Raw genomic sequence first — 27,748 nt, 5'->3', positions numbered from 1 at the left:
GGGGGGCGCTGTGTGGGGGGGGGTGAGGGCTGTGTGTGTGTGGGAGCGGCCGCGGGGGGCGCTGTGTGTGTGTGTGTGTGTGTGGTGGGGAGGGCCGCAGTGTGGGAGTGGCCGCGGGGGGCGCTGTGTGGGGGGAGGGCCGCAGTGTGGGAGCGGCCGCGGGAGGCGCTGTGTGGGGGGAGGGCCGCAGTGTGGGAGCGGCCCGCGGGGGGCGCTGTGTGTGGGGGGGGAGGGTCGCAGTGTGGGAGCGGCCGCGGGAGCGCTGTGTGTGTGTGTGTGTGTAGGGGGGAGGGCCGCAGTGTGGGAGCGGCCGCGGGGGGCGCTGTGTGTGTGGGGGGGAGGGCCGCAGTGTGGGAGCGGCCGCGGGGGGCGCTGTGTGTGTGTGTGTGGGGGAGGGCCGCAGTGTGGGAGCGGCCGCGGGGGGCGCTGTGTGGGGGGGGGTGAGGGCTGTGTGTGTGTGGGAGCGGCCGCGGGGGGCGCTGTGTGTGTGTGGGGGGAGGGCCGCAGTGTGGGAGCGGCCGCGGGGGGCGCTGTGTGGGGGGGGGGGAGGGCCGCAGTGTGGGAGCGGCCGCGGGGGGCGCTGTGGGCGGCGCGGACACTGAGCGGCGGCGGCGGGAGGAAGATGGCGGCGGCGGCGGCCGGGGACGGAGCGGGCGAGTGGCAACCGTTGGAGCCGCTGGAAGTGGAGCGACGGCTCGAGCGGACCCGCAGCCAACTCAGCAACCGCCGCAAGATCCTCATCAAGAGCCTGGTGCCCGGCACCGGCCCCCAGGTACCCGGCACCGGCCATGACACCGGCCTCACCCCCTCACTCACCCCCTCACTAACCCCCTTCCCCTCACACTCCCTCACACACTCCCTCACACACTCCCTCACACACTCCCTCACACACTCCCTCACACACTCCCTCACACACTCCCTCACACACCCCCTCACTCACCCCTCACTAACCCCCTCACTAACCCCCTTCCCCTCTCACTCCCTCTCACACTCTCCTCACACACTCCTCACACACACCCTCTCACTCCCTCACCCACTCCCTCACACACCCTCTCACACTCCCTCACACACACCCTCTCACTCCCTCACACACACCCTCTCACTCCCTCACCCACTCCCTCTCACTCCCTCACCCACTCCCTCTCACTCCCTCACCCACTCCTCACCCACCCCTCTCACTCCCTCACCCACTCCTCTCACTCCCTCACACACTCCCTCACACACCCCTCACACTCCCTCACACACTCCCTCACACACTCCCTCACACTCCCTCACACACTCCCTCTCACTCCTTCACACACTCACCCACTCCCTCACACACTCCCTCACCCACTCCCTCACACACTCCCTCACACACACCCTCTCACTCCCTCACACACTCCCTCTCCACTCCCTCTCACACACCCTCTCACTCCCTCACCCACTCCCTCACCCACTCCCTCACACACTCCCTCACACACACCCTCACACACTCCCTCTCACATCCCTCACCCACCCTCTCACTCCCTCACACACTCCCTCCCTCTCACTCCCTCACCCACTCCCTCACCCACTCCCTCTCACTCCCTCACCCACTCCCTCTCACTCCCTCACCCACTCCCTCACCCACTCCCTCTCACTCCCTCACCCACTCCCTCACCCACTCCCTCACCCACTCCCTCACCCACTCCCTCCCTCACCCACTCCCTCTCACTCCCTCACCCACTCCCTCACCCACTCCCTCACCCACTCCCCTCCCCACTCCCCCCACTCCCTCACCCACTCCCTCTCACTCCTTCACCCACTCCCTCACACACACCCTCTCACTCCCTCACACACACCCTCACCCACTCCCTCACACACTCCCTCACCCACTCCCTCACACACACCCTCTCACTCCCTCACCCACTCCCTCTCACTCCCACTCCCTCTCACTCCCTCACACACACCCTCTCACTCCCTCACCCACTCCCTCACCCACTCCCTCTCACTCCCTCACCCACTCCCTCTCACTCCCTCACCCACTCCCTCACACACACACCCTCTCACTCCCTCACCCACTCCCCCCCCACCCCCAGACGCCCTCACTAACCCTCTCGCATCACGACCCCCGCCCTCTCCCCTCATCCACCCCCTCACACACCCACTCCCTACCCCCTAACCACACACCCTCACACCCACCCTCTCCTCCTAACCCCCCCCACTCCCCCAGCTCCCTACCCCTTCCCTGCCCCTCCCTCCCCTACTCCCCCTCCCTCCCCCTATACCCTCACCCATTCCTTCACTAACCCCACTCCCCCACTCCCTCACCTTAAGCACTCGCTAATCCCCTCTCCCTAACCCCCTTCTCAAACCTATTTCCATCCCCTCACCCACTCCCTTTCCCCCCCCTTACCCCCTCCTCCTCCACCCCCTCACCCACCTGCAACCCTCTCCCCACCCTCCTAACTCCGCACCCTCCCACCCTCTCACTCACAACCTCACCCATCCCCTGAGAGGCGCTTTGAGACGGCGCGATATCAGATACAACTATTATTATTATTATCTTCCTTGTTTCAGGAAGTGCATGAGCTGTTGGCAGACTATGAGCTGAAGTACTGCTACGTGGACAAGAACAAAGGCACCGGTGAGTTCCAGTCCCTCGGGCTGTTGGCTACGCTGCAGAGTAACGGACTGAGCGGGTCCCTGTCCACAGTGGAATTCCATTAGCTGTTTCACTCGTGTCTCAACCCCCGGAGGCAAGAGACTGAGTGAGAGGGTTTCCTCCCAATGCAGGTGAAAAATCAACCACAGGACATGAGAATGAGACACAGTGCTCGGGAGAGGGCAGAACGGATCAGGAGATTTCGAAGGGAGCTGGATGGATATTTAAAGGGATCTGCTGTGTGCGGTGTCATAGACAGGCAGGGCACTGAGAAACCCAGTTTCCATGTGCTCCTGACTGAGGCCTGGATACAATGAGGTTATTTCCCTGTGTCTTTCTCATAGCAACTTGTGCTGCCTTTCCACAGGCCCTGAGGTCAATATCATTACATCACATAGATAGCTCCCAGTGCAGCTATTAATTCATCTCCCCAATGAGAATCTACCGACGTAAATATTGCTCTTCAGATACCATCCAACACAAATATTTATTTGCCTTCATGTTGTAACCTCAAATGTTTTCTTTCTGTTTCACTGTCTCTCTTTATGTTTTTTCTCTCTCTTGGCTTCCATATGTATGTGTATGTGTTTCTCTCTCTGTACATGTGTGTATTTTTTTCACTCTCATTCTGTCTGCCTCTCTTTTTCAAGCTTTCTGAGATATGATACCCCATGTCAAGGGCACCATATTGTTGTTAGCTTTTTTCTCTGTCAGTTTTTTTCTGTTTCGTTTCTCTCTCCCTCTTTGTCTCTAGGCCTTCATTCCATGCAGAATTGGCTCTGGAGCTAGACTTAGACCTTGACTTAGATCATTCCATCCACGTAACAACCCTCGCCTTGGGAGCCCTCATTACCACAGGCCCTTTTCCTTAACCTGCCTCATTTCACCCAGTAACAGCTCGCTGCGTGCCTTTGTGGCAAATCACCAGACCTGCCTGCCTTTCTTTTGACATTTTATAAAGGTGACAGAACAGTGAGAGAATGGTTGCAGTTCTTTGTGAACTGTATACAAGCTTTAATCTCTGTTACACACAACAATATAGTGCCACCGTGGAGCCCTGTAGCTTAGTGGTTAGAGTACTTGTCCTGTAAGCGAGAGGACCTGAGTTTGGTTCCCGGGCAGGGCGACACATTGGGCAAGTTTTCTTACTCCACATGCTTCTGTTCACCTAGCAGTAAGGAGGAACCCAGTTATTCGGCGATTAGCAGATCGCTTTTCCCAGGGTAATAATACTTTAAAAAAAATAATTATTATTTGGTCACTCAATCCACGTCTGTTTGTGGGACACTGCTCTGTGTGATTGGCTGCCACGTTTTGCCCACAAAACAGTCAATTCACTTTACAGTATATCCTGTGAAGTGCTTTGAGACATCTCGAAGACATGATGAGGTGCTATATCAAATGCAAAGATTATTATTATTATAATGGTTTCCAAGGACGTGGTGGGTAGATTTGTGCCTATTGGCCTGGGGGGAGTGAGAGGGTTAGCGTGTCAGGGTGTAAAGGTGCTAATTGCCCTAAGGGAGGAGGGACGGGAGGGTCTTCAGCAGGGCTTAGGTTACATTGGATTGAATAGTAAACCTGGTCCAGCTGTAATCTGCTTCACTGTGTAAATGTCATTCCATCTTTTACCCCTCCTCAGACTTTCCCATCTCCTCCTTGGCTTCTCAGAGTGCTGGAGAGCAGCCCCTGCCCCACCGGGATCTAACCAAACCACAGAAACATACATCATCCTTGTATTTGATAGAGCGCTTTTCATGTCTTCAAGACATCTCAAAGAGCTTTTACAGAATATACTGTAAAGTGAATTGGCTGTATATTTGTGAACAAATTCCTAACCTTTACTTTGTTAAGTGAGGGATCTGGTGTGAAGTTGGGAGCAGCATATTCCTCTCTTAGTTTTGCTCCACTTCCCCAACACTTCACCATCCCCTACACCTTTTATCTCATCTCCTGAAAGCCTGTACTCTTTGGGGATAGCTCAGCCAGCCATTTTTCATGGATGATCTTAGGTGGTGAGTGTTTGTAGACTATTGGTAGATTATTCACCATGACAGACCACTGGCTCACAGCTCTTTCACTGCTCTGCTCCACACCCCCCCCCCAAAAAAAAATGGTGCTTTAAATAGAATTTCCTTCCTCCTCTGCACCCTCCCCACCACCACTCACAACCTTATTTGATGTGGCCTTTCCTATCAATTAACTCAGCTCCTGTTAACCCTGAAAGTCAAAGCTCTATTGGGTAGGGTGGTGCTAGCTGGACAAGCATCAGGAAAGCTCGGCAGACTGCCCTCTCAATGACAAGCTGTGTGTTTTTAAGCTGATTAGACTCCAGCGTTACCCCAAAGCACACTCTGAGGTCCCCAAGCCTTGGCTCTTGCTGACCTGCACCTAATGCTTTCAGGAATTAGGTAAGCAGGACGTGTCTCTCCAGGGAGAGCGCGCACATTCCATTCCAGCTATCTATCTCTGGGATTTCCACGTGTAGGTGGGATGCGTGGAATTCTCAGTTGGGTTTCGAGACTCTTAAGCAAAGGCGATGGGTCGCTGCGTGTGTCAACACCCGGCTGACCCCCAAAAAAAATCAATTAAATCCGATCAAATCATTCCCATTGAACACCAGGATTGGTTCCAGAGGAACGCTCAATATTATTCTCGTTGAGAAGGTTTGTGTTACACAGCACCTGATGTGTGCAGACTGAGGCAATTGGGCGAGTGTGACTGACTCACTACAATGGGGAGAGGTGTCACTGAGTGTGTCACTGACCTCTGTGCTTGCTGTTTACACCACAGGCAATGCTGCGTAAGCTGGATATCCGGGGGATTGTTGGCAGCATTGCAAAGCATAGAAAAAGGGGGAAGTCGGAAGAAAATATCCAGTACGTCACGGCCTGTGTAGCCGTGACAACCGCGCACTGTGGGGCACGCTCCTTTCAGTCTTCCCAACTCTTCCGTTGGCCTCTCTCGGCCCCACTCACTCCAAGGAGAGCTTTGCTGGCAATTAAACAACGCTCAATTTGTGAAACTCTGAATTTATAGAGTGAGGCAGTTTCCAGGTCCTTCAACATGGCTCTCGGTCTCTCACAGCCTAAAGCTGAAGTCATTGAATTCTCTCTCAGTAAGGTCATTACCAAAGGGAGAGAGGCTGGCACAGAGGGTTGCTAAGGCCTCGGCATATGTGCAGTCGCCTGCCGCGTCTCGCCCACAAAGTACGTGGTAAATCCACTTTACCATGTATCCTGTGAAGCGCTTTGAGACGTCTCAAGGATGTGATAAGGCACTATATCAGATGCAAGGATTATTATTATTATTAAATGTTACTAAAATCCAGAGTTTATCCAGAGGCCAGCATTGTGCACTGTCCTGGGAAATCCTATGATTTTGAGTGCCTCAGTTTTGCCTGGTTGTACGTTAAACCTTCCCCTGGCTGTTTTAGCAGCTATCACACTGCCGCCCCCACAACACCCACCCCCCACCCCCCAAACCCAGCGTGTGGGCGTCACTTGATCTCTCACCGCGGTGCCCACAGCGCTTGTCAATGGATTTCAGGCCTTGTGACCTGCTTTGGAAAGCGAGGTCCTGTGCACTCATCAAAACCCATCAATTGGACAGTGAGCGAGTGCCACGGGCAGGAGGCATTGGCTGCGGGTTCTGAGTTATCATTGACCTGACAAAGAGCATGTAGGTGAAAAGTCAGGCCCCGCGCCATTGGTTTGAACAGGTTTCTAGACTAGTGCATGTGTGTGGACGTGAGAGAAATTTGCTGCATTCATTGTGAGCACCTATTCTATTTTCAATGGAGAGATCATTCTATCTCCCCCACCACCCCTCAACCCAACCAAACCCAGCCATAGTGACTGGTGATGTGTGCATTGTTCCACAAGCGCTGAGGTGCTGTCTGTTGCCTTCCCCTCTCACATGTGAGCCTAGATCCTTGACCCGGTCAGGTTTCGCACACAAATAATACAGTCACTCCACTTTACAGTATATCCTGTGAAGCACTTTGAGACATCTTACCGACATCTTACCGACATGATAATAATAATAATAATAATCCTTGCATTTGATATAGCGCTTTTTACGTCGGGAGGACGTCCCAAAGCGCTTCACAGAATATACTGTAAAGTGAATTGACTGTATATTTGTGGGCGAACGCGGCAGCCAATTGCGCACAGCAATGTCCCACAAACAGTCGTGGATTGAAAATGACCAATTTATTATTGTTTTTGGTTTTGGAGGATTATTATTAGGCTCTGTGTGGATAAGCCACTATATCAAATGCAAGGATTATTATTATTGTTGTTGTTGGCAACAGGAGTCACTATTGGGAGGAAGATTCCCCCCAATGTTAATTTCCCCCCCATTGGGCCATTATAGCTCTTCCCTTCTCCACTCCCCCATTACTTTCTCAATCACCAACTACTATCAGCTGTTTCCATTCAGTCCATGAACCTGTGGCCTTTCTGGTCTTTGTAGCTCAGTAGAGCAATGCAGTACATTTATCCACTAAATATGGTGGGTGGATTTTTAGCTGCTGGAAAGTATTCATAAATTGCACAATCAATTCGAGGCATGTATCTCATTCTTTCAAACTGTGGAAGCTGGAGTTAGATTGAATCAAGGAATGTTGAAGGATGTGAGTGGGATCAGACTGGGTGACTTTGAGCTCACAGTCTAGGCTGACACTCCAGTGTAGCAGTGGGGGGAGCAATGCATTGTAGGAATGAGCTTTCGTCCTTTAGATGAGATGTTAAGCTGAGGTCCTGTCTGCTGCGGCGATGTTTGAAAATAATCCTTGCAGTTGATATAGCGCCATATCATGTCCTCGAGATACCTCAAAGCGCTTCACAGGATATACTGTAAATAATAATAATAATAATAATCCTTGCATTTGATGTAGCGCTTTTCACGTCAGGAGGACGTCCCAAAGCGCTTCACAGAACACACTGTAAAGTGAATTGACTGTATATTTGTGGGCGAACGCGACAGCCAATTGCGCACAGCAATGTCCCACAAACAGTCATGGATTGAAAATGACCAATTTATTATTATTGTTTTGGTTTTGGAGGGATTATTATTAGGCTCTGTGTGGAGTAAGGAAACTTGCCCAAGGTTTCGCCCTGCCTGGAATTGAACTCAGGTCTCTAGCTTGCAAAGCGAGTGCTCAACCACTGAGCTACAGGACTCCAGTGAATTGACTGTGTATTTTGTGGGCGAAACGATCAGATGTGCGCTCGATCTTCTGTCCAGTGTGTAAATTTGATGCCTCTGTTATTTTCAGCCTTTGTGACTCTGCTGAACGGTGAGCAAGCGCAAGATGCCATTCAGAAACTCCACCAGTCGGAATTTCAGGGCCGTGAGATCTCTGTTCAGCTTCAGCCGACAGACACGCTGCTGTGTGTGACCAACCTCCCCCTGTGCTACAGCCAGGAGCAGTTTGAGGAGCTAGTGCGACTGTATGGGAACCTGGAGCGCTGTTTCCTGGTGTACAGCGAGACCACAGGACACTCGAAGGGCTACGGCTTCGTGGAGTACATGAAGAAGGATTCAGCAGCTCGGGCCAAGTCTGAACTGATGGGCAAACAGCTGGGGACGTGCACGCTGTCTGTGCAGTGGACAGACGTCAATCACCTCTCAGCCGATCTGCTTCACTCCAAGTGCCTTTGTGTAGATAAGCTACCACTCGACTACCGGGACGCCGAGGAACTGACCCAACTGCTCTCCCGGCCGTACCGACCGGTCTTCTGTCAGGTACGTGACGCCGTTAGAGAGTGGGGGGGTGGGGGCACGGCAACTCAGACACGCGCTATTTAGAGGGCACTCTTTTTATTCAGGGAAGAGTAAATCTCGGAATGTCCCATTGCGCTTGTCGGTAACAAACCAGGCTGTCGGTACCGCTCTTGCTTCTGTGTCAGAAGGTGGCGTCAAAAAAGAGAGAGTTTCTCTTGGGTGAACCGGCCAAGAATCCCGCAGATTAATTGCTCATTCTCTTCATAAATATTTGGGAGACCTCGATGACTATGTTTGCTCACAAATATGCTTTACAATAAATCCTGTGAAAAGTTTCAGAGAGACAAGGCACTCCAAAACTCTTGTTTATTTCTTCTGACCCGCTATCTATGAATTTCCCCGGCAGCTGACCCCGGGATCGAGCAGCCAGGCTGGCTTCGCGGTGGTGGAGTACGAGACGGCCACTCAGACGGAGCTGGTGCAGCGAGCGCTGGACGGGATGCTGTTGGGGAACAGTCGGATCCGGGTGTCGTTCTGTGCCCCGGGACCCCCAGGCCGCAGCACGCTGGCCGCGCTCATCGCTGCCCAGGGCTTGGTAAGATAGCCTTGCCCATGCTTTCCACTTGGTACCCAGCGACCTCCCACATACAGCCATAATAATAATTTAAACTAGCACCTTGCATTTGATCTAGCACCTTATCACGTCTTTGAGACATCTCAAAGCTCTTCACACAATATACTTTAAAGTGACTGTATATTTTGTGGACGAAACACGGCAGCCAAATGTGCACAGCAGTGTCCCATAATCAGTCGTGGATTGAGTGACCAAATTATTACTATTATTTTTGGAAGGGAATCTTACCCCCTCCCCCAGAAAGCGATTTGCCAATCGACTAACAACCGGGTTCCTACTTACTGCTCGGTAAACAGGGAGGCCTGTGGAGTAAGGGAACTTGCACAACGTTTACTTAATCTGTGACTGTTTGTAGGACGCTGCTGTGCACTATTGCTGCCGCGTTTCACCTACAAAACACTTTACAGTATATTCTGTGAAGTGCTGTGAGACGTCTCAACGACGTGATAAGACACGATACCAAATGCAAGGATTATTATTATTATGAAATGAAGGACCACTACTGGTCCTTCATTCATGCTCCGCCACTGTCAAGCGCTCTGGGACGCCACCCTGTTTGAGGGGTGCCATGTAAATGCAGGTTGTTGTTGTTGACCAAAGATTCCATGCTTTTACCCAGTGCCCGGCACCAGTGACGTTGTGTCTGCCTGCGGCTCATTCGCTCTCACTCTCGCCTCTGCAGTAGAACATTGTGGGTTCGAGCCCCCATGTCGGGGACTTTTAAGTTTACCCACAGTCCAGACTGATAGCAGAGTGCTGGTGGGAGCCAAGCATTGTCCGAGGTGGGAACCTTTGATTGAGCTGTTTAACAGAGCTCCTGTCTGTGCTGGGTCAGATGTAGATTAAAGATCCCGTGAAGCTATGACAGAAGAGACAGGAATTTGTCTCACCCTGTGTCCAAGCAAACAATCCCCCAGATTGTTTGGTTATTCATTTCATGGCTGTATGTGGGGTGTCGCTGTGCACAAAACGGTTGCCTCTTTTACCTACAGGGCCCATCTCAAGACCTGCCGCTTTGATCATTTTTTCGGTGACCCACCCAAACCCCCACTGCTCCCTCCCCCCCCCCCCACAGCCCCTCCAACCTCCAGCCCTCTTGTTTCCAACCCCCAGCTCAGGTGAAAAAACCCTTAACTGTCCAGCACCTTGGGATGCCCTTCCAATGTGAAAGGCGCCATGTAAATATAATTTGTTGTTGTTTAGTGTCATTTGTGTTATTTGTTGTTTAGATGCACTGGTTATCTATCACTGTTTGAGGCAGGTGTTGTATCACACGGTACAGTGGTGGAGGTGGCGGGGTTGGGGGGCTGTGTTAGGTATAGTGGTGAAGGCGGGGGCTGTGTTAGGTGTACAGTGGTGAAGGCGGGGGCTGCGATAGGTATAGTGGTGAAGGCGGGGACTGTGTTAGGTATAGTGGTGAAGGCGGGGGCTGTGTTAGGGTATAGTGGTGAACGCGGGGGCTGTGTTAGGTATAGTGGTGAAGGCGGGGGCTGTGTTAGGTATAGTGGTGAAGGCGGGGGCTGTGTTAACCGGTCTCTGCTGACGTTTTCTGTTTTAAAACCTATTGTTAAAGCTTCTGACCAGCAGGAAGGGGCTGCTTCCTGAGCCCAACCCCCTGCACATCATCAACAACATCAATCACCCGGCCGCACTACAACTTCTGCTGAGGCCTTACCTCAACGGAGGCGCGGCCAAGCAAGGTGAGCCAGTCGTTGTTTGGCACGTTGCTCTCACCACCTTGAAGTCAATGGGGTGAGGCTTGGAACCTCATGCAGTAAGCAGGAACCCGGTTATTAGTTGATTAGCAGATCGCTTTGCCCGGGGTATTAACCCGCTCAAAATAATAATATTAATAACTTGGTCACACAAGCTACGACTGTTTGTGGAACACTGCTGAGCGCAATTGGCTGTTGCGTTTGCCCACAAACTATATAGTCAATTCACTTTACAATATACAGTGAAGTGCTTTAGGACATCTCGAAGATGTGATAAGGCTGTATATCAAATGCAAGGAATATTAGTATCTCATCCTCCAGGAATCCCCAACTCACCGTATTCCCACTCCAGTAACTCAGCAACTGGACCCATCCACCCTTTCCACAAGCCTGCTCCACCTTTTGATTGCCCTGATCGTCACGTCTTGTATCATCCCCCTATGTTCCTAGGACACCGGGACAGAGAGAGAAAAACTCCCCTCTATTTCCCGATAGTGCCGCAAGAGATCTTTAACGTCCACCTGAGCAGGGCCCAGACGGGGAAACTACACAGCAATATAAGACCATAACAAGCTACTTTTTTTCTTTTAATTTTATTAATAGCTGCCGCGTTTTGCCCAGAAAATACACAGTCACTCCACTTGACAGTATATTCTGTGAAGCGCTTTAAGACTTTTCGAAGATGTTCCTATTCCTCCTTTGCAATGCTCGTTCCAACCTTCCTTTGTGTGTTGTTATTGACCATCGTGACCATTGATGTGTTGTTGGCAGGTGTGTTTGCAGCCCCCTGTAATGTCCCTGTGCTGCCCAACCCGGCACTGGCCGCAGTGCTGCTCCAGATCAACAGAGCACAACAGGTAAATTCTCGGGAAACCATGGGGTCGGGGAGAGCAGCCCTGAGCTGTGTCGACTGTCCACCCATCTAAATAAACCGCGCCATTCAGCACCCACTAGCTAACCACAGGCTGATGGCACATCTGAGGATGTGAGTAGAGGAGAGTCAGGGGTCCTGGCTAATTGATTGCGTCTCTCCCGTTTCTTTCACCCACCCACCCCCTCAGCACCAAGCACAGTTCTAAGAACCTAGTAACATAAGAATTTGCTAGATGAAAGAAGACCAAGGTCCATCCACAAAATATCCAGTCAATTCACTTTACAGTATACAGTGTGTGTGTATACATATATATATGTGAAGCACTTTGAGACGTCTCGGAAGTCGTGATTAGGTGCTACATCAAATGCAAGGAATATTTGCATTTCCGTATATTCTGTGAAGTGCTTTAAGACGACTGAATGATATTCCTATTCGACTTCCACCATCCTGGCAGTCGCTTGACATGTCGTGTCCCAAACTATGTACTGTTCCCCCAAATATTATTTTCTAGCAGAAATCTATCTAATTTGTCTTGAAACAAATGACATTCTCTGCTTCTACTGTCTCCCTGTTCCATAAGTCTACTACTCGCTCACTAAATTAGTGTTTCCCCAGATATTTCCTGCAGTTATACTAATGCTCACTCTATCTTTACCTAAATCACTTTTAATCAGTTACAGGTACAGAGGGTCCAGGCAGGCAGGAGAGAGATTGATGGGAAGTGAAGTTGTTTAGGAAAATGGAATAAAAGACTTGACGTAACTAAAATAGACTTTATAAGTCGAATGGGTGTTTCTGGTCACCTGCCCCCTCTCACACTCGTGCTCAATCACAAAATGGCACAGTGCAGAAATAGGCCAATTGGTCCATCCAGGATGTGCTGGATGGAAGCTCTTAATCTAGTCCCACTACCCGGCAAAATTCTTTAACATTCCTTCTGTAACATCTCCGGTAGATGCATTACCTTGAGTGACTCCGGAATTAAGTATTGAGGGGAGTTTAGTTAGTTAGTTTGTTTGTTTGTCTCCTTTATTCTTAGAACGCAATGCTAGGAAACGGACTGTTGTTTCAGAGTCTCCTGAGGATGCAGGTAGCCCAACAACAACAACAGCAGCAACACCAGCAGCAGCAACAAAAACAGCAACAACAGCAGCAGTTGCTCCTGACCAAAGAAACGCCAGCGCCCGGCATTGTGAGTTTTACTCCAGCCTCTTCATCCCACACTGCACAGTCACTACGCTTTAGGATATAAACCGATTGGGGTGAGGCTCCCGGCATTTACTTACTGACAAATCCAAAATAATAATAAATAATAATCCTTGCATCTGATAAAGCTCTTTATCACGTCGTTGAGACGTCTCAAAGCGCTTCACAGGATATACTGCAAAGTGAAGTGACTGTATTTGTGAGCGAAAGCCAGCCATTAAAACCTGGTGTCAGGCCGCCCCAAACTTATTTGATGAGGTATTCACTTTGTTTTAAAAAAAGCTAAATTTTGATTGTAATCATAAATCCTGATATTTTTTGTTTCCAGAAGCCTGGATTGCTGGGAGACCCGGCTGTGCTGTTTCTTCAGAAGGCTATGGGTTTACCGGCTGCAGGGATTAATCACCCAAAGGGAGTTTTGACCGACCTACCAAAGGGTAAATTCCAAAACTCAGTTGTCTTGACCAGCGCACACAGGGTGGGGAGAGAGCAGTGAATGGGGTTAGAGTAAAGAACTCCAGTGGGGGAGTGAGTACCACCACAGACACGATGGCGAGAGAGAATGGGATTATGGTTTGGGATTGTTCCTAAGTGTCAGGAACTCTTTGCGCTCTGGGTGCCTGACAGGCTGTGTTCTCTCTGGCAGGTGTTCCTGTTGCAGGGCTGAGCCTGGAGCCCGGCCAGTCTCCCGTGGGCACGTTACCGTTTTATCCCAACCGCAGCCTCTTGCCACACGGACGAGGGGAGCAGAAGGCCCCCGAGAAAGCGGCAGCAGGTTTGGGAGTGCATCCGGCACTACCGGCAGCCGCCCTGGCACACCTACAGGGCATCCCCAACCCTCTGCTCAATACTCTGCTCGCCAGCCTCCAGCAGCACCGAGCTCAGCCCAGCCTGCCCGAACCTGCGTCTGTGGGGGTAAGCAGTTTTCAGTAACCTGGAGTCCCGTAGCGTAGTCGTTAGAGCACTCGCCTAGCAAGCGAGAGGAACTGGGTTCAATTCCCGGGCAGGGAAAACCTTAGGCAAGTTTGCTTACTCTACACACATTCACCTGTTTAGCAGTAAGTAGGAAGTTGTTAGTCGATTGGCGGATTGCTTTCTGAGATAATAATCCCTTCAAAAAAAGATAATAATTTGGTTACTCACACTGGTGTGCGCAATTGGCTGGTGCATTTTGTCCACAATATATACAGTCAATCCACTTTACAGTGTATCCTGTGAAGCGCTTTGAGACGTCTCAACAACGTGATAAGGCGCTGAATTAAATGCAAGGATTATTATTATGTTAAAATTCACCCTGCCCTCGGGATGTGGGCGATGCTGGGAGGGCTGGCGATTATTGCCCATGGCTGGTTGCCCTGGGAAGGTGGTGAGGGTGGGGATGTAGGGAGTTGGAGGATTAAGGCACTGTGACATGAGTGGGGGGGGGCAAGTGGGAGGGAGGTACCTTAATCTAACAGACACCTTAATCTGGAGACTAGGAGAGTTGATATATTGAATCTGATGATATTTTCACCCTCAAAAGGCAGAATTTTATTCTCAAACTGGCACCAGTTTCAAAATCAAAACCACTTGCAAAAGCCTTGTTCCATCTAGTTCGCGAGCTTGCTGTAGGTAACCAGAACCAAATAACATTGACTTACTCGCGTTTTCTTTCTCCAGGGCATCACGGCAAACAAGTTGTCTCTGTTGGGTGATCCTCCCCAGGACCTAAAGGTGCCTAACAATCCATACTTGAACTTCTACAGTGTCTTTCCTAGCCTGAACCCACCGGGTGAGTCCCTGCGCTAAGGTTGCATGTGGGAAGAACACAACCTACATTTACATAGAGCCCCTCACCTAGGATAACACTGACACACTTGACAGGGAATGGATTGCATGTGGATTGGGGGAAGTGGGAGCAGGTGAGCCAGTGGCCTGGCATGGTCGAAGGGGTAAATATTAAGGTAGAAATTTAAAAAAGACACAGAGCCCGAGGGGTGAGCCAGAGGGGTAGAGAAAACACCAACAAATGAAAATTTACATAGCGCGTTTCACATCGGGAGTATGTCCCAAGGCGCTGGATAGTCAGGGATTTAGACCCGAGCTGATGGGCGGGTGGAGGTCGGAGGGTGACCAAAGGTGCAGTTGAAGAGGAGGGTCTTGACGCGGGCTTTGAAGGAGGCAAAGGAGTGAGCGAGGCGAAGGGACTGTGGGATGGAGTTCCAGAGGGTGGGAGCATAGAGGTTGAAGAGGTAGGGAATGAGGGAGTTCCAGAGGTTTGTTGATCTAGGTATGATCTTGGTTAGGACTCTACCCTGTGTGTTCACTTAGTTTCACCTCCCCACACACCCCACACCAATATCCCTCCCCAAGCATTAAGTAGGTAGAGAAGGAAGGGGCAATTCAGGGTGATGACCAGAGGGGGCATTTTGACAGCTCCATCGTGTTGTGTTGAGTGAGTCTCCTCCATACCCTTTACAGCAACTTGAAATCTTCCCTATAACACAATACAAAATTACATTTGTACACGCCTTTTCACGTCAGGAGGACGTCCAAGGCGCTGGACAGTCAGGAATTTTGACCCAAACGGGGAAGGGTAGGGAGGGAGATTCAACACGGCGCCCAAACCTCTCCGCAGCACTCCTCACCCCGCGCTGACTGACCCATGTCCTGTGTGTTGACTCCAGCAGGGAGCATGGGTAAGCAGGTCGGTGTGTCGCAGCAGTCCAGGGGGCTGGGGGCTGTGCTAAACCTCCCCAGCTCCAGGACCACCCAGTCCTCAACCGAGCAGCAGCAGCAGCCAGCCGCCTCCCAGTACACGTACGACGCTTACCAGGATTACCCGTCAAACTACCGGGATTACTCACAGGTATGTATGTGGACAGCCACAGCCTCCTGTGCTGAGCTGCGGTGTAACAGCCACACTGCCACCTCTCATTTGGTCATGTTTACAACACATTTATATAGCACCCTTCGCACGGTGTAGCATCACGGAGTGCTGGATGTATCCAATACAAATTTACACTTGTACGTGAAAGGAATGAAGACACACACACACATATATATATATAAAAGTCTCTTTAAATGGAATATAACTCCTAAGTTAAAATGTTAACTCCCAGTCTCTCCTCACAGGGTCTTACCCTGACTCTGCTCAGCCCCCATCCAAGCTGTTAATCCATTTTTGGTAAAGAAAAGCTATTATATATGTTTATTTAGTAGGAATCTGGTTGTTAGTTGAATGCGAACCGGATCGCTTTCCAGGAGTAATAATCCTTTAAAAAATATAATAATAATAATTTGGTCACTCAGTCCATAAATTTTTGTGGGACACTGATGGTACGCAATTGGCTATACCGTGTTTCGCCCAAAAATACACAATTAATCCACTTCACAGTTTATTCTGTGAAGCGATTGGAGACATCTCAACGACGTGATAAGGCACTATAGCAAATACAAGGATTATTATTATTTAATATTATGATTCAAATCTATTTTGAACAGTAATCCTCGTTACAGAACCTGTAACCTCGCAGCGTCTCAGAGAACTCCAGAAGAAGTAGCTGACAACTGTGTGTGGGGGTAAAAGCATGTTTGCTCACAATAAAACCTCACATACAGATGTGAAAGACCAATTTATCTGAAGTATTGTCAATCAGGACACCGGGAGAACTCCCTTCTCTTACCAATAGTAATGGTGTCAGCACTCTTTCAAGACACTATCCTGCATGAAGGGCGCTGCGTAAAAGCAAATTCTTGTTGTTGTTGGAAGCGGGTAGTATTTAAACTGTTGGGAGGGGGAAGAGTTTAGACTGTAGACAAAGGGGAGTGTTTAAAAGTGTTGAGAAGTATTTACCTGTTCAGGTGCGGGAGTCAGAGGCCATGTGGCACAGAGGCTTTGAGCGCTCCCTCTTTGTGTTGTGGTAGGAGCAGCCGTGGTACCCCCAGGGAGTCCCGTCGTTGGATGAGGGCTTTGCACATGGGCACAGAGCGGAGCAAGACGAGGTAAGCGAAGGTGGCAGCCCCAGGCATAGGGCGTCCGCGAGTCATGGTTGCTACAGGCACCGGGTTCAAGCCCCAAGTCAGGGACTTTGAGCTCATAGTCTAGGCTGATGCTCCAGTTCAGTGCAGTGTCGCGCTGCATTGTCGGAGACGCTGGCTTTCAGGTGAGATGTTAACTCCAGGTCCCGTTTTTTCTCTTCATGGCTGCTTTGTGAGGGCGTTGCTGTGCACAGATTGGCTGCCGTGTTTGCCTCCAAAACACAGTCACTGCACTGTAGGAAACATGGGGACTTTTACTACATAACGTGATAGTTAATAAAGTGAAGGATTTACAGAGTTGGGTTTTATTGCCGTCTTTCCTCAGGTGACGGCTGCAGCTTATACCGAGGCATCGACGGCACCTGCGGAAGCGTTCTACAATCAGGTGAGCAACAAGACCCACCTCTGGTCACCGCTCCCACCGCAGAGAAAGCTCGGCCGAGACACTGATTCTCCGGGCTTAGACGTGAAAAAGCTTCCTCAGTCCCTGGCTTTTACAGGGCAGCGCAGAGACCTGAGCCTGAGAGAGAGAGAGAAAACCACTGACTTCTCTCTCACACTGTGGTCTTGTTCCAGCTGTGCCTGGTGCTCTGCGCGGTGACGGAGCGGTTTTCTGGTGCTGTACTGAATGTGACGTCTCCCGACCTTTGTGACCTGCCATATTAACCTGTCCACTCCCTCTGCTCAGCAGGCTCCGGCCTCTCCATGTCCCTCGCCCGGCCTGCCCTATCATCGGCGGTTGAGCCTTCAGCCTCTCTGCTCCCACTCTTTGGAACTCCATTTCACAGTCCCTTCGCCTCGCTCCCTCTGTTCCTAAGTCACGTTCATGGGCTGTGTTGATCTTCACAAGATAACATCAGTTGGACATTGAATGACCACATATCGGAGGCGATGTAGAACTTACAGTGAATCAAACACTTGTTGTCTTATTTCTCAGCCACCCGCTGCCTATGGGGACTACAACACCTTTGTACAGATGGTGCCTTCCTATTACACTACCAGTCAAGCCTACTACCCAGCCAACGTGCCCTCTGCTTACACCAACAAGGTAGTCACAGAGTTTTATCAAAGAATTTAATGAGATTAACTTCTGTTTTCTCTCTCTCTCCCTCCTTTCCTCTCTCTCTCTCACTCTCCATCTATTTTGCCCGCGCACACTTACACTTGGTATAGTTTTGTCACCGGGTAATGTTTTGAGCACACCTTCGTGAAAGCAGTCCGCCTTCAACGGGAAGTTAAATGGGGATCAGTGATGTCACCTGTCGGCCTTTCGTGGATATTTTGTCTACTCCTGAGTTGAATAAGATGGTGAAAGGCAGCCAACGCTGAGACTGGCAATAGCAGCTCAAGTCCATTCCCTGCTGATCTCCATTATCCAGCAGCCTCCCTCCCTTCAAATGAGACATTAAACCAAGGTTTTCCCTGTGCCTGTTCAGGTGGGCACGGTTTTATAATCCTAACATTTGACGCTGCGCCTTATCACATCATGGAAAACATCTCAAAGCACTTCACAGGCTTTACTGTAAAGTGCAGTCACTGTATTGTGTAGACGAATGCAGCAGCCCATTTCCATCACAGCGGCGTCCAAGAAGCGGCTGTGAAGCGAGTGACCAATTTTACTATGGTGACTGTGTGCCCAGCGCCCGCTGTGATGATGCGTTCTCTCTGCTCCAGTGCAGTCAGAGCTGCCCCGGGGTCTGGGATCCTTGGGCTAGGGCCTGGCGGGAGCTTCGCCACTAAAAACAAGACAACCGGCGAGCGAGTGTCTGTCCTGTGGTGCTTTACAGCAACTCTGAACTCACACTCACACTGTCCTGCTGATCCACTGCTCTGTGCACCCGCTTTAATTATTTCTTTCTCTATTTCTCTTCCTCTGCCTTTTTGTTTTTGCCTCTTATCTATTTCTCTCTCTCCTCTCTCTGCAAGAAGGATGAATACAAGATATGATGTCTTACCTAGCCAATGACAAAACATTGCCCCCGAGTGTGTGCGTGCTATGTGTGTGTCTGTGCATGTGTGTCTTTGTTTGTGAGGGAGGGAAAAAGAGAGGAGAGATCCAGGGGGTGAAAACAGACAGAAGAGCCCTGGGAGAGAAACCCCGGGTGATGGTATTTTATTAATAATAATCTTACTTTTGACAACGGGTCGTTTCACTTCAAGAGGTTGTCTCAAAGGGCTGCACGGTATGTAAAGTGCAGTGACTGTTTCAGAGGGGTATTTTATGACGGAGAAAATGCTTGTTTTTGTGACGAGGGCTGGAGACGGAAATTTCTAACACGGTTAACAACGAATTACATTTGTACAGCGCCTTTCACGTCGGGAGGACGTCTCAAGGCGCTGACTGCATTGGAGCGTCAGCTTCGACAATGTGATTCCGAGTCCCGACGTGGGGGCTTGAACCCACAACCTTCTGACTCGAGGCGAGCGAGAGAGAGAGAGCGCTACCATTGAGCCAGGCTGACACACAAGCTAACATCCTTGTTCCCCCCTCTCTCTCTCTCTCTCTCTCTCCCAGAGTCCTGTGGCAGGCCAGAAACGTGCCTCTTCCTACCTCCTGCCCTCGCCGGAGGTCAGCCCAGACGGGGGGTATGTGGGGCAGCACTCGCAAGGGCTCGGGGGTCATTACGCCGACTCCTATTATAAGAAAAAGCGTGTGTTCTGAGCCGGCCGCTCTTGGTGCCTCCTTTGCCATGTTTGGGTGTCGCTGATGTTATCGCCCAAACGCTGGATTGACTGTTTTACATTGTGAATGGCTGTGACCCCACACTCGGCAGCCGTTTTGCAACCTCCTTTCCTTCGACCCGCTTTCCGTTCATCAAGACATCCCGACTTTTAAAAACAACACACGGAGAGAACAGAAAAGCTACGTTTTATCGAGTTTATGCGAGTTTTAATTGTTGGAATATGACTTTTTAAATCATTGAATATTTTTCTTCTCCCCCTCTCTTCCTCCCCCCACACCGCCCCCCCCCCCCTCACACACATGTTGCTGATTGTGGGTTCTAACTGTCTGCCTTCCTACATTACACACAGGATGTTTCGTACAGTGTTGTTTTACAGGATTTTACAGGATGCATCCCTCCAGAGTTACCCCAACGCACACTCTGGCTCTTGCCAACCTGCACCTAATACTCTCCGAAATTAGGTAAGTAGGAGGCGTCCAGGGAGAGAGAGAGAGTGCATTCCATTCCAACAATCTATCTCTGGGATTTCCATGTGTAGGTGGGATGCATGGGATTCTCAGTTGGGCTTGGAGACTCTTAAGCACGGTGGTGGGTTTCTGTGTATGTCAGACACCCGGCTGGCCACCCAAAAATTTTTGTTTTATAGCACCTTGGACCACCTGACCCTTTCCTCAGCCGGTCTCGAAACATTTCATACAGGGTGGGGGTGGGTGGGAGCGGGGGTGTGTGTGTTGAGAATAAGGTGTCAAACTGAGCCACACTTGAATATTTTACCGTGGAATGTATTATAGTTTTTTTTTTAAAAAGGGGAGGGGTACAGAATGCTTGATGTGAATTTTTTCCCCCTTTTTTTCCTTTTTTCTCCTAACCCCCTTCCCCCCCCCAAACGTTCTCCTTATCTTGTCCGATCATTCAGCACCAGTTGTCCCGTCCTATCCTGTTGGACACTTTGTGGTGTTTAGAATTGCACTTTTATCAGCTTCGCCTTGCCCGAAGCCCACAGTTAACGTAGGTGGAAGTGAGCGTCAACACATTAGGGTCCACTCGATTGTCCGTGACTGCACTACCTGAGCAGATGTGTGTGAATGTGCGTGTGTGTGAGTGTGTGTGTGCATGCGTGCTTGGTGTGGGGGTGGGGTGGGGTGGGGGGATTCCTCTCTGTTGCACCTACACGATACAGTACTGGTTTTCCACCACTGATCGCTTCATCTCTGGCTCGGCTTGAGATGACTATATTTTTGTGTAATGGATTACCACAGTAGCTGCCTAGGTTGTGGAGGGCTGTTGGTGGGGGTGGGGGGGTGGTACTGTGTTTCCGTTTGCCCTCAGAGCAGGTTTACATTGACCCGAGCCAGGGCTTTGCTGGTTGTGAATTATCCATGTAAATTATTTCCTTCTGACTTGTGTGACAAGTAATATTTTTAATTATTATCTAGAGATGTTGAGACGTGCATGTTTTTTATTTTGTTTTGCTTTCTGGCCCCCTTGCGGGTGTGTGCGACTGTGTGGGATGTACTGGGCCTCCTTGTGTGTGGGAGAGGAGAGTGTGCAGAAGGCTTCGCCTGAACCACACACTCTGTGCTTTATATATTTCTCCTCAGTTTCCTGAACTGACAAAAAAAACAAGTAAAGTCTTAAGAGTTGTTTTTTTTTTTGGCTTTGTTTTTTCTCGTGTTTGTGGTTTTGTGTGCATGTGATTATAATCCTTACAATTGTTACAGCGCCTTTCATGCCATCGAGGCAACTCAAAGCGCTTCACAGAAACGTGCAGTGACTAGAGTTTTGTAGGCAACCACAGCAGCCAATTTATACACGGCATCATTCCCCATACAACCGTGGAGTGAGTAACCAATTTTAGTTGTCCACCAGGACACCGGGAGACAGAAATTCCCTTTTCTTGTTAAACAGTGCCATGGGATCATTAATGTCCACCTGGACAGGCACAGATGGCAGCTCGGTTTAATGTCTCACCTGAAAGAAGACACCTCCGACCCGGGGTGCCAGCTTTGACTGTATGAATTCCAAGTCCTGAACCGGGGCTTGAACCTGCAAGCTTCTACCTCAGTGATGAGAATGATGCCCGATGAGCCAGGCCAACACAGGTAGGAATTACAGGAGTAATAATAATAATCCTCACTTTGAAGCGCTTCACAGAATACTGAAATTCCAATTACGCATAGCAGAAGTAGGAGGTCAATAATATCAGTGTTACTGTGAAACCGTTTTCTGAATCCATTGTGCAAGTTTTATGAGTTTTTTTTATTTCATAAGAAAGAATGCAATTAAAACGAAGTCCATTTGGAGATAACTCAAGCCGACAGTCACTTCATTTATAAAATGGCAAAAGCATTATAAAAAAGATGACAAGTGTAGAGCAATAAGTTCAGGGCAGTGGAGTGGGCCTGAGAGACAGAGTGTGGACTCAATTGGCAATCAGACAATTCCCTGCACTGTAAACATAATTTTTTTTAAGTATGTAACACAGGAGATAATTAATATGTAACACAGATAATTAATGCACAAAAAAACTTGAATAATCCTTGCCTTTGATATAGTGCCTTATCATTTGAGACGTCTCAAAGTGCTTCACAGAATATCCTGTGAAGTGAATTGCATGTATATTTTATTGGCCAAACACAGCAGCCAATTCCGCACAGCAGCGACCTCCAGATATTCGTGATTAAAGAAAAATAGTTGTGACATAATCGGGTCATAAAGGAGGAAAGGCTTCTCCAGCATTGCTTCTGTGTGAAAAGACAGCAGGGTTGTGAGAACGGAAAGCCCTTCCCACACTGAACGCTCACAGCTAAGCCCTGACCATCTGTCATGGATTGAGTGTTTGCATGGCTTTGGTTCTCAATGTTTGCGGAGGTTCAAATCAATGATTATGCTGATTCTGTCCTCCCCGCCCCCACACCCAGGCTCGGTATCGGGCTCCGCCACTGTTGAACACCCTGGGACATTGCCACGTGTGAGGGGTGCTACATAAATGCAAGTTGATGTTGTCTTCCCACCTCCTGGTCGGAGTTGTGATTTCAGCTGAGGGCTGCAGTAAGTAGCCTCTCGGCCCCTACGGTTAGGCGGGGTGAATAAATCAGGCTGTGTTTCCTTCTCCCTCCCGGGGGAAGTAAAGAAGGACAAACTTGCAACTCGCTGTACCCTTAAAGGAGAAAATGTCACTAAAGCTGATCACCAAAAGAAAAGAGCTCAGAACAGGGCACATAGAGCATACAAACACTCAATGAGGCACATTGTATCATATATACACATCTATACAGATTTGCTCTCATTAGAACCACAGCTATACAGTCTGGTTTCGTAAACGTAAGCCTGGTGATGGGTTTCCACGCATGTCAGACACCCGGGTGATCACCCAGTTTCCCCCCTCCCATTTTATAAATGGTAAGTAATATCCGAGAGGATGTTTGGGTGGGTGGAGAGAGAAAGCGAGAGAGAGGGAGAAAAGTGCATAACACAGAATGCTTAACACGTTTTTATAACTGTTTTAACTTGCGGGATGAGTTGGCAGGTCTACACTACCATTTCCGTGCGTGAATGTTTGATGAGTTCCCAGCCACAGCTGAAATATTTCTTTAAAAATCTATATATACACAAGAGCCAGGGGCTGCACCCCTCAAAGTTGGAGGGGGGGGGGGTGGGGGGAAGAGGAAGGGCGGGATATCACTCCCTCCACAATCCCTCACCCCTCCCGCCCAGAATATCAGTTGATGGCAATCCAATGTGTGTGTGGCGTGTGTCTCTGACTCACGGCTCAAACAAATGTTTCCGTGTGTGGAGCTCAGACACATGGCGGATCTCTGTGGGGGGCTGGGACTGTGTGATCCCTCACTGGCAGCACACTCTCTCTTCCCTTCATGCCCAGCAGCGTCTCGAAGACCCCAATCAGATTGGTGAAGGTGGTCCTGTTGTTAGGGCTCTCCTCCCAGCACTTCCTCATCTGGCTGTAAACCTAACGTACCACACGGGATGGTCAGTTAATCAATCAACCATTAAACACTGGTAGATCAATAACAACAATAACAGGCACATGAGAAAGCCATTCAGCCCCTCAAACCTGTTCCACACACACACACACATTTCCCCTCTACACACAGCACCCCCTCCCACACACAAATATACTCACACACACCCACCCCGCCACACACACAGCCACGATCAGCTGTAATAAAGGGAACACGAGGCGAGCAAGGCCAATAGAATTTACCTCTTCGGAACATTTGTCTGGGCACGGGAGACGTTTCCCTTCGTTCAGGATTCGAACGAGCCTGGTGACTGTCATCTGACCTTGGGTCGGGCCGATCAGTTTCAGGAACATCTGTGAGGACGGGACAGATATCATCTGATCACGTGCGTTCTGAGTGACCCACGGCTCTCCTCTCCCACCCTCCTACAGCATCAGACAAGTCTTTCCCAGCACCAGTCAGCCATCCGACTTCAGAGAGGAGCATTGAACAGCAATAAACCTCACATTTAACACAGCACCTCTCACATTGGGAGGATGCCTTAATGTGCTTCACAGGATTTTACTGTAAAGTGCAGTAATTGTGTTTTGTGGACAAATGCCAACAAGATAAAGTCGCACCCCCCCCCCCCAAAAAACCTTAAAAGACATGAACCTTTTTTTGTCTTTTGTATTAATTGAACGTTAACTATCAAATGTAAAGATTATATTAAACATTAATAATCTCAACATTTGGTCCAGGGCTCTGACTGTTATTCTTGCCATGGCCATAAGGTGGGGGGATTGGTAAGAGTACCGCAGATAATAATAATAAATACTTACTGCTTGGTAAACAGTCCTGTGGAGTAAGGAATCTTGCCCAACATTTCGCCTTGCCCAGGAATCTAACCCAGGTCTCTTGCTTGTGAGGCGAGCGCACTAACCACTATACTACAGGACTCCACGATCTCACTCTGAGGAGAGCACAACTCAGGAGATTGCAACAATAACAACAACTTGATAAAAATAATCCTCACTTTTACGCTCTTGCCTTTTCACAACACCGAAACATCTCAAATCATTTCCTGGCAGTGCACAAAATGGCTGATCTCTCAGCCTACAGATAGCTGGAACATGGGAACAGGAGGAGGCCATTCAGCCTGTTCCGCCATTCTATAAGATCATGGCTGATCCATATATCAACTCCAATTACCCACCATTGGCCCATATCCATTAATACCCTGACCTAACAAACATCTATCCACCTCAATCTCGAAAATGTGAATGAATCCTGCACCCCCAGACTTTTGGGGAGAGAGTTCCAAATTTCCACTACCCTTTGGGTGAAAAACTGCTTCCTGATTTTACTCTTAAATGGCTTAGCTCTAATTTTAAATGATGCCCCCCCCCCCGTTCTGGTTTTGCTAACACCCTACAAATCTGTCTGTTCCTTCTGCTCAGTAGGCTGCACCCCAACATCAGTGGTCGGGTCTTCAGCCTCTGCCCTTTGGGCCCCTCTGCCGCTCCCCCTCCCTTGCCTCCTTTAAGGCCTGCCTCAAGACCCTTCTCTTTGATCCCACCTGCCCACCTCCCAGCTTGGGTACAAATCCCTGACTGTCCAATGACTTCGGACATCCATTGTGAAAGGCATTGTGTGAATGCAACGTGTTGTTGAATAAACCGAGACGTTTCAGTGTGATGAGAACACAAGTCTGTTCCTAACTCACGTTCATCGGGCTGTGTTGAGCTTCACAAGACGTCATCAGCTCATACAAGGTGACTCCGAATGACCACACGTCAGAGGCGATGTAGAACTTGCAGTGAATCAAACACTCGGGGGCGTACCTGAGGGGCAGGAGCACAAGGTGTGAGCGAGTTGCAACAGGAGAGCGCGAATGGCAACGAGAGAGAGAGAGGCAACAGGAGAGACGCAACCCAAGAGTGAGAAGCAGCGTGAGGAGGCAACATGGGGCAACGTGAGAGACACCACCTCACCAATGTTGTCCCTTGCTCTCTCTCTCTCGCCACCCCATTCCCCCAGCCCCCTCCCTCCCTCCCCACTCCCTCACCCACCCACCCACTCACTCACCAGAAGACAGGGCTGTCCAGGTCGTCCTTCACTGTGTAATACTCCCTGTTGGTCTGGATGGCTTTGGTCAGCCCAAAGTCACCAATTTTCACTCGGTTTTCGTTCTCCACCAGCACGTTCCTGGCCGCCAAATCCCGGTGAACATACTGGAGAGATCCCAGGTACTCCATCCCCTGGCAACGGCACAGCGCACAGGGTTAATCTCCACGGCAACCGGCGCCAGAGTAATAACGTAATATAATATCTGTGTATCTGATACAGCCTCCATCTCATCACATGGCTCAAAGCACTGAAACCACTATAAAGTGTTGTGACTTGTTTGTTCTGTCGGCAAACACAGCAGCCAATTTACACACAGCGACGTCCCCTCGAACAATTATGCACACACACACACATTGTACATACACACATGCCGTACACACAGTATATACACACACTGATCTGTTGATGAAGCCGTACCTTACAGATCTGCAGTGCGTACAGCAGTTTGCTCTCGTAGGTCACTTTGTTCTTGAACCGTGGCAGATACTCTTTCAGGCTCCCAGATGGCAGATACTCCATGATCAGCTTCATCCTCCTCCCTCCTGGGGTAACAAGCGGCTCAGGGTTAGGTCAGAGCTTCACTCAGCCTCAAATCAACAATAATAATCCTTGCATTTCAATAGCCCCTTATCATGTCTTCAAGACTTCTCAAAGCGCTTCACAGAATATACTTTAAAGTGGAGTGATTGGATATTATGTGAGCGTAACACGGCACCAAATTGCGCACAGCGGTGTCCCACAAACAGTCGTGGATTGAATGACCAAATTATTATATTTTTTTTTGAAGGGATTATTACCCCCGGAAAAGTGATCCGCCAATTGACTAACAACTGGGTTCCTACTTACTGCTAGGCAAACAGAGGCGAGTGGAGTAAGGAAACTTGACTAAGGTTTTGTTCCGCCCGGGAATCAAACCCATCTCCTAGCTTGCAAAGCGAGTCCTCTAACCACTGAGCTACAGGATTCCATTCCACTTTTACAGTAAATTGTAGTGACTGTGTGTTTTATAGGTGAATTTAACAGCCAAATTGTGCACAGCGTCGTCCACACAGACAGCTGGGGGGGCGAAGAGGGCTGAATTGTTAGAGACACCGTCCTTCGGATGACATGTTAAACGTCACTCCCTGTGTGTGCCCTGTTCAGGTAGTCGTTGTCGGGAAAAGAGAAGGGACTTTCTATCTCCCCGAGTTCTGGCCAGGCTAATCTTTTATCCCTACCCGGTCCACCCCAGCATCGCCAGTCAGGCCTTCAGCCTCTCTGTCCCATTCTCTGGAACTCATCCCACCAGTCCCTTCACTTTGTTCCCTCTCTTGCCTCCTTCAAAAGAAGTCTCATGACCCACTTCTTCAAACCCACCTTCAGTCAGCCTCCTAACCTCACCCTCCCTACCCCAAACCCCAGCTTGGGTGCAAACTCCTGACTGTCCAGCGCCTTGGGACATCCTCCCGACATGAAAGACATTGTAAATGTAATTAACTGTTGTCTCGATTTCAAGATCACCTCACTGGTTTTCAAATCCCTTCATACCCTGGCACCTTCCTACCTCTCTGACCTGCTTCCCCCCCAATCCACCACCCGCTGCCTCCGCTTGACTGGTTCTGGCCTCCTGTTTGCCCCTCGTCACCTCCACCACCGGTGGCCATGCATTCAGCCACAACACCCCAAAATTCTGGCAATCTCTATCTCAATCCTTGCCCCCTCCCTCCCCACTTCAAATCCTGCTTGAAGACCTTCCATTTTCATCGGGCTTACAGTCACCTCCCCCCTCTCTCTGTCTCGGGGTCAGATTCCGCCAATGTCAAAAGCTCCGAGACTATATAAATACAAGTTTGTTGTTGTTGTTGTTGGTCACACACAGGTCAGACACTGGTGGTCACACTTACCCTCCTCGGTACAGATGCCCTTGTATTTGACTATGTTCTCGTGGTAGAGTGTTTTGAGGATCTGAACCTCTCTCCTCAGGTCTGCCTTGTGCTCCTCACTGCTGTCCGGCTTCAGGGATTTCACAGCCACCAGCTCTCCGGTGTTGTCCCCTTCTGGGTCGTAGCGACACAGCTCCACCTTCCCAAAGTGGCCCTGTCACAACACAGCGCGACGTCACTGAGCCAGGCACACAGCAAAGTCACTCCGACACTATTCCTGACTCTCTCTCCCTCTCTTCCCTCCTATC

At 49.8% G+C, this 27,748-nt stretch overlaps 2 protein-coding genes across 5 annotated transcripts in view; one reads left to right on the top strand and one right to left on the bottom strand.

Moving 5' to 3' along the window:
• The first annotated feature begins 610 nt into the window (after positions 1-610).
• Positions 611-19,899, top strand: raver2 (ribonucleoprotein, PTB-binding 2). Of its 2 annotated transcripts, none has more exons than XM_042335107.1 (15): positions 611-772; positions 2,539-2,605; positions 7,905-8,374; positions 8,760-8,948; positions 10,561-10,687; positions 11,474-11,559; positions 12,616-12,768; positions 13,111-13,219; positions 13,429-13,697; positions 14,442-14,553; positions 15,452-15,630; positions 16,689-16,766; positions 17,128-17,187; positions 17,740-17,850; positions 19,318-19,899. In XM_042335107.1, exons 1-15 carry the CDS (start codon positions 623-625, stop codon positions 19,462-19,464), a joined length of 2,307 nt encoding a protein of 768 aa, XP_042191041.1. In that variant the 5' UTR covers positions 611-622; the 3' UTR covers positions 19,465-19,899. The 2 variants fall into 2 exon arrangements, with proteins under 2 accessions (XP_042191041.1, XP_042191040.1); XM_042335106.1 differs by having other exon boundaries at positions 15,449-15,630.
• Positions 19,900-21,726: 1,827 nt separating this feature from the next.
• The window catches only part of jak1 (Janus kinase 1), a 41,543-nt gene continuing 35,521 nt past the window's right edge, over positions 21,727-27,748 (bottom strand). For all 3 annotated transcript variants that reach the window (XM_042335953.1, XM_042335952.1, XM_042335954.1), the window contains exons 19-24: positions 27,462-27,654; positions 25,996-26,120; positions 25,537-25,709; positions 25,175-25,292; positions 23,712-23,822; positions 21,727-23,456 (exon numbers count right to left, since the gene is read on the bottom strand). In XM_042335953.1, the coding sequence (XP_042191887.1) occupies positions 23,286-23,456; positions 23,712-23,822; positions 25,175-25,292; positions 25,537-25,709; positions 25,996-26,120; positions 27,462-27,654 (891 nt within the window). In that variant the 3' untranslated portion in view covers positions 21,727-23,285. The remainder of the gene's footprint in view (positions 23,457-23,711; positions 23,823-25,174; positions 25,293-25,536; positions 25,710-25,995; positions 26,121-27,461; positions 27,655-27,748) is intronic.

The sequence above is a fragment of the Callorhinchus milii genome, unplaced genomic scaffold (genome assembly GCF_018977255.1).
Source record: "Callorhinchus milii isolate IMCB2004 unplaced genomic scaffold, IMCB_Cmil_1.0 Scaffold5, whole genome shotgun sequence".
Taxonomy (NCBI): Eukaryota; Metazoa; Chordata; class Chondrichthyes; order Chimaeriformes; family Callorhinchidae; genus Callorhinchus; species Callorhinchus milii.
Note: the sequence above shows the minus strand (reverse complement) of the source record. Positions and strands in the feature narration are given on the sequence as shown.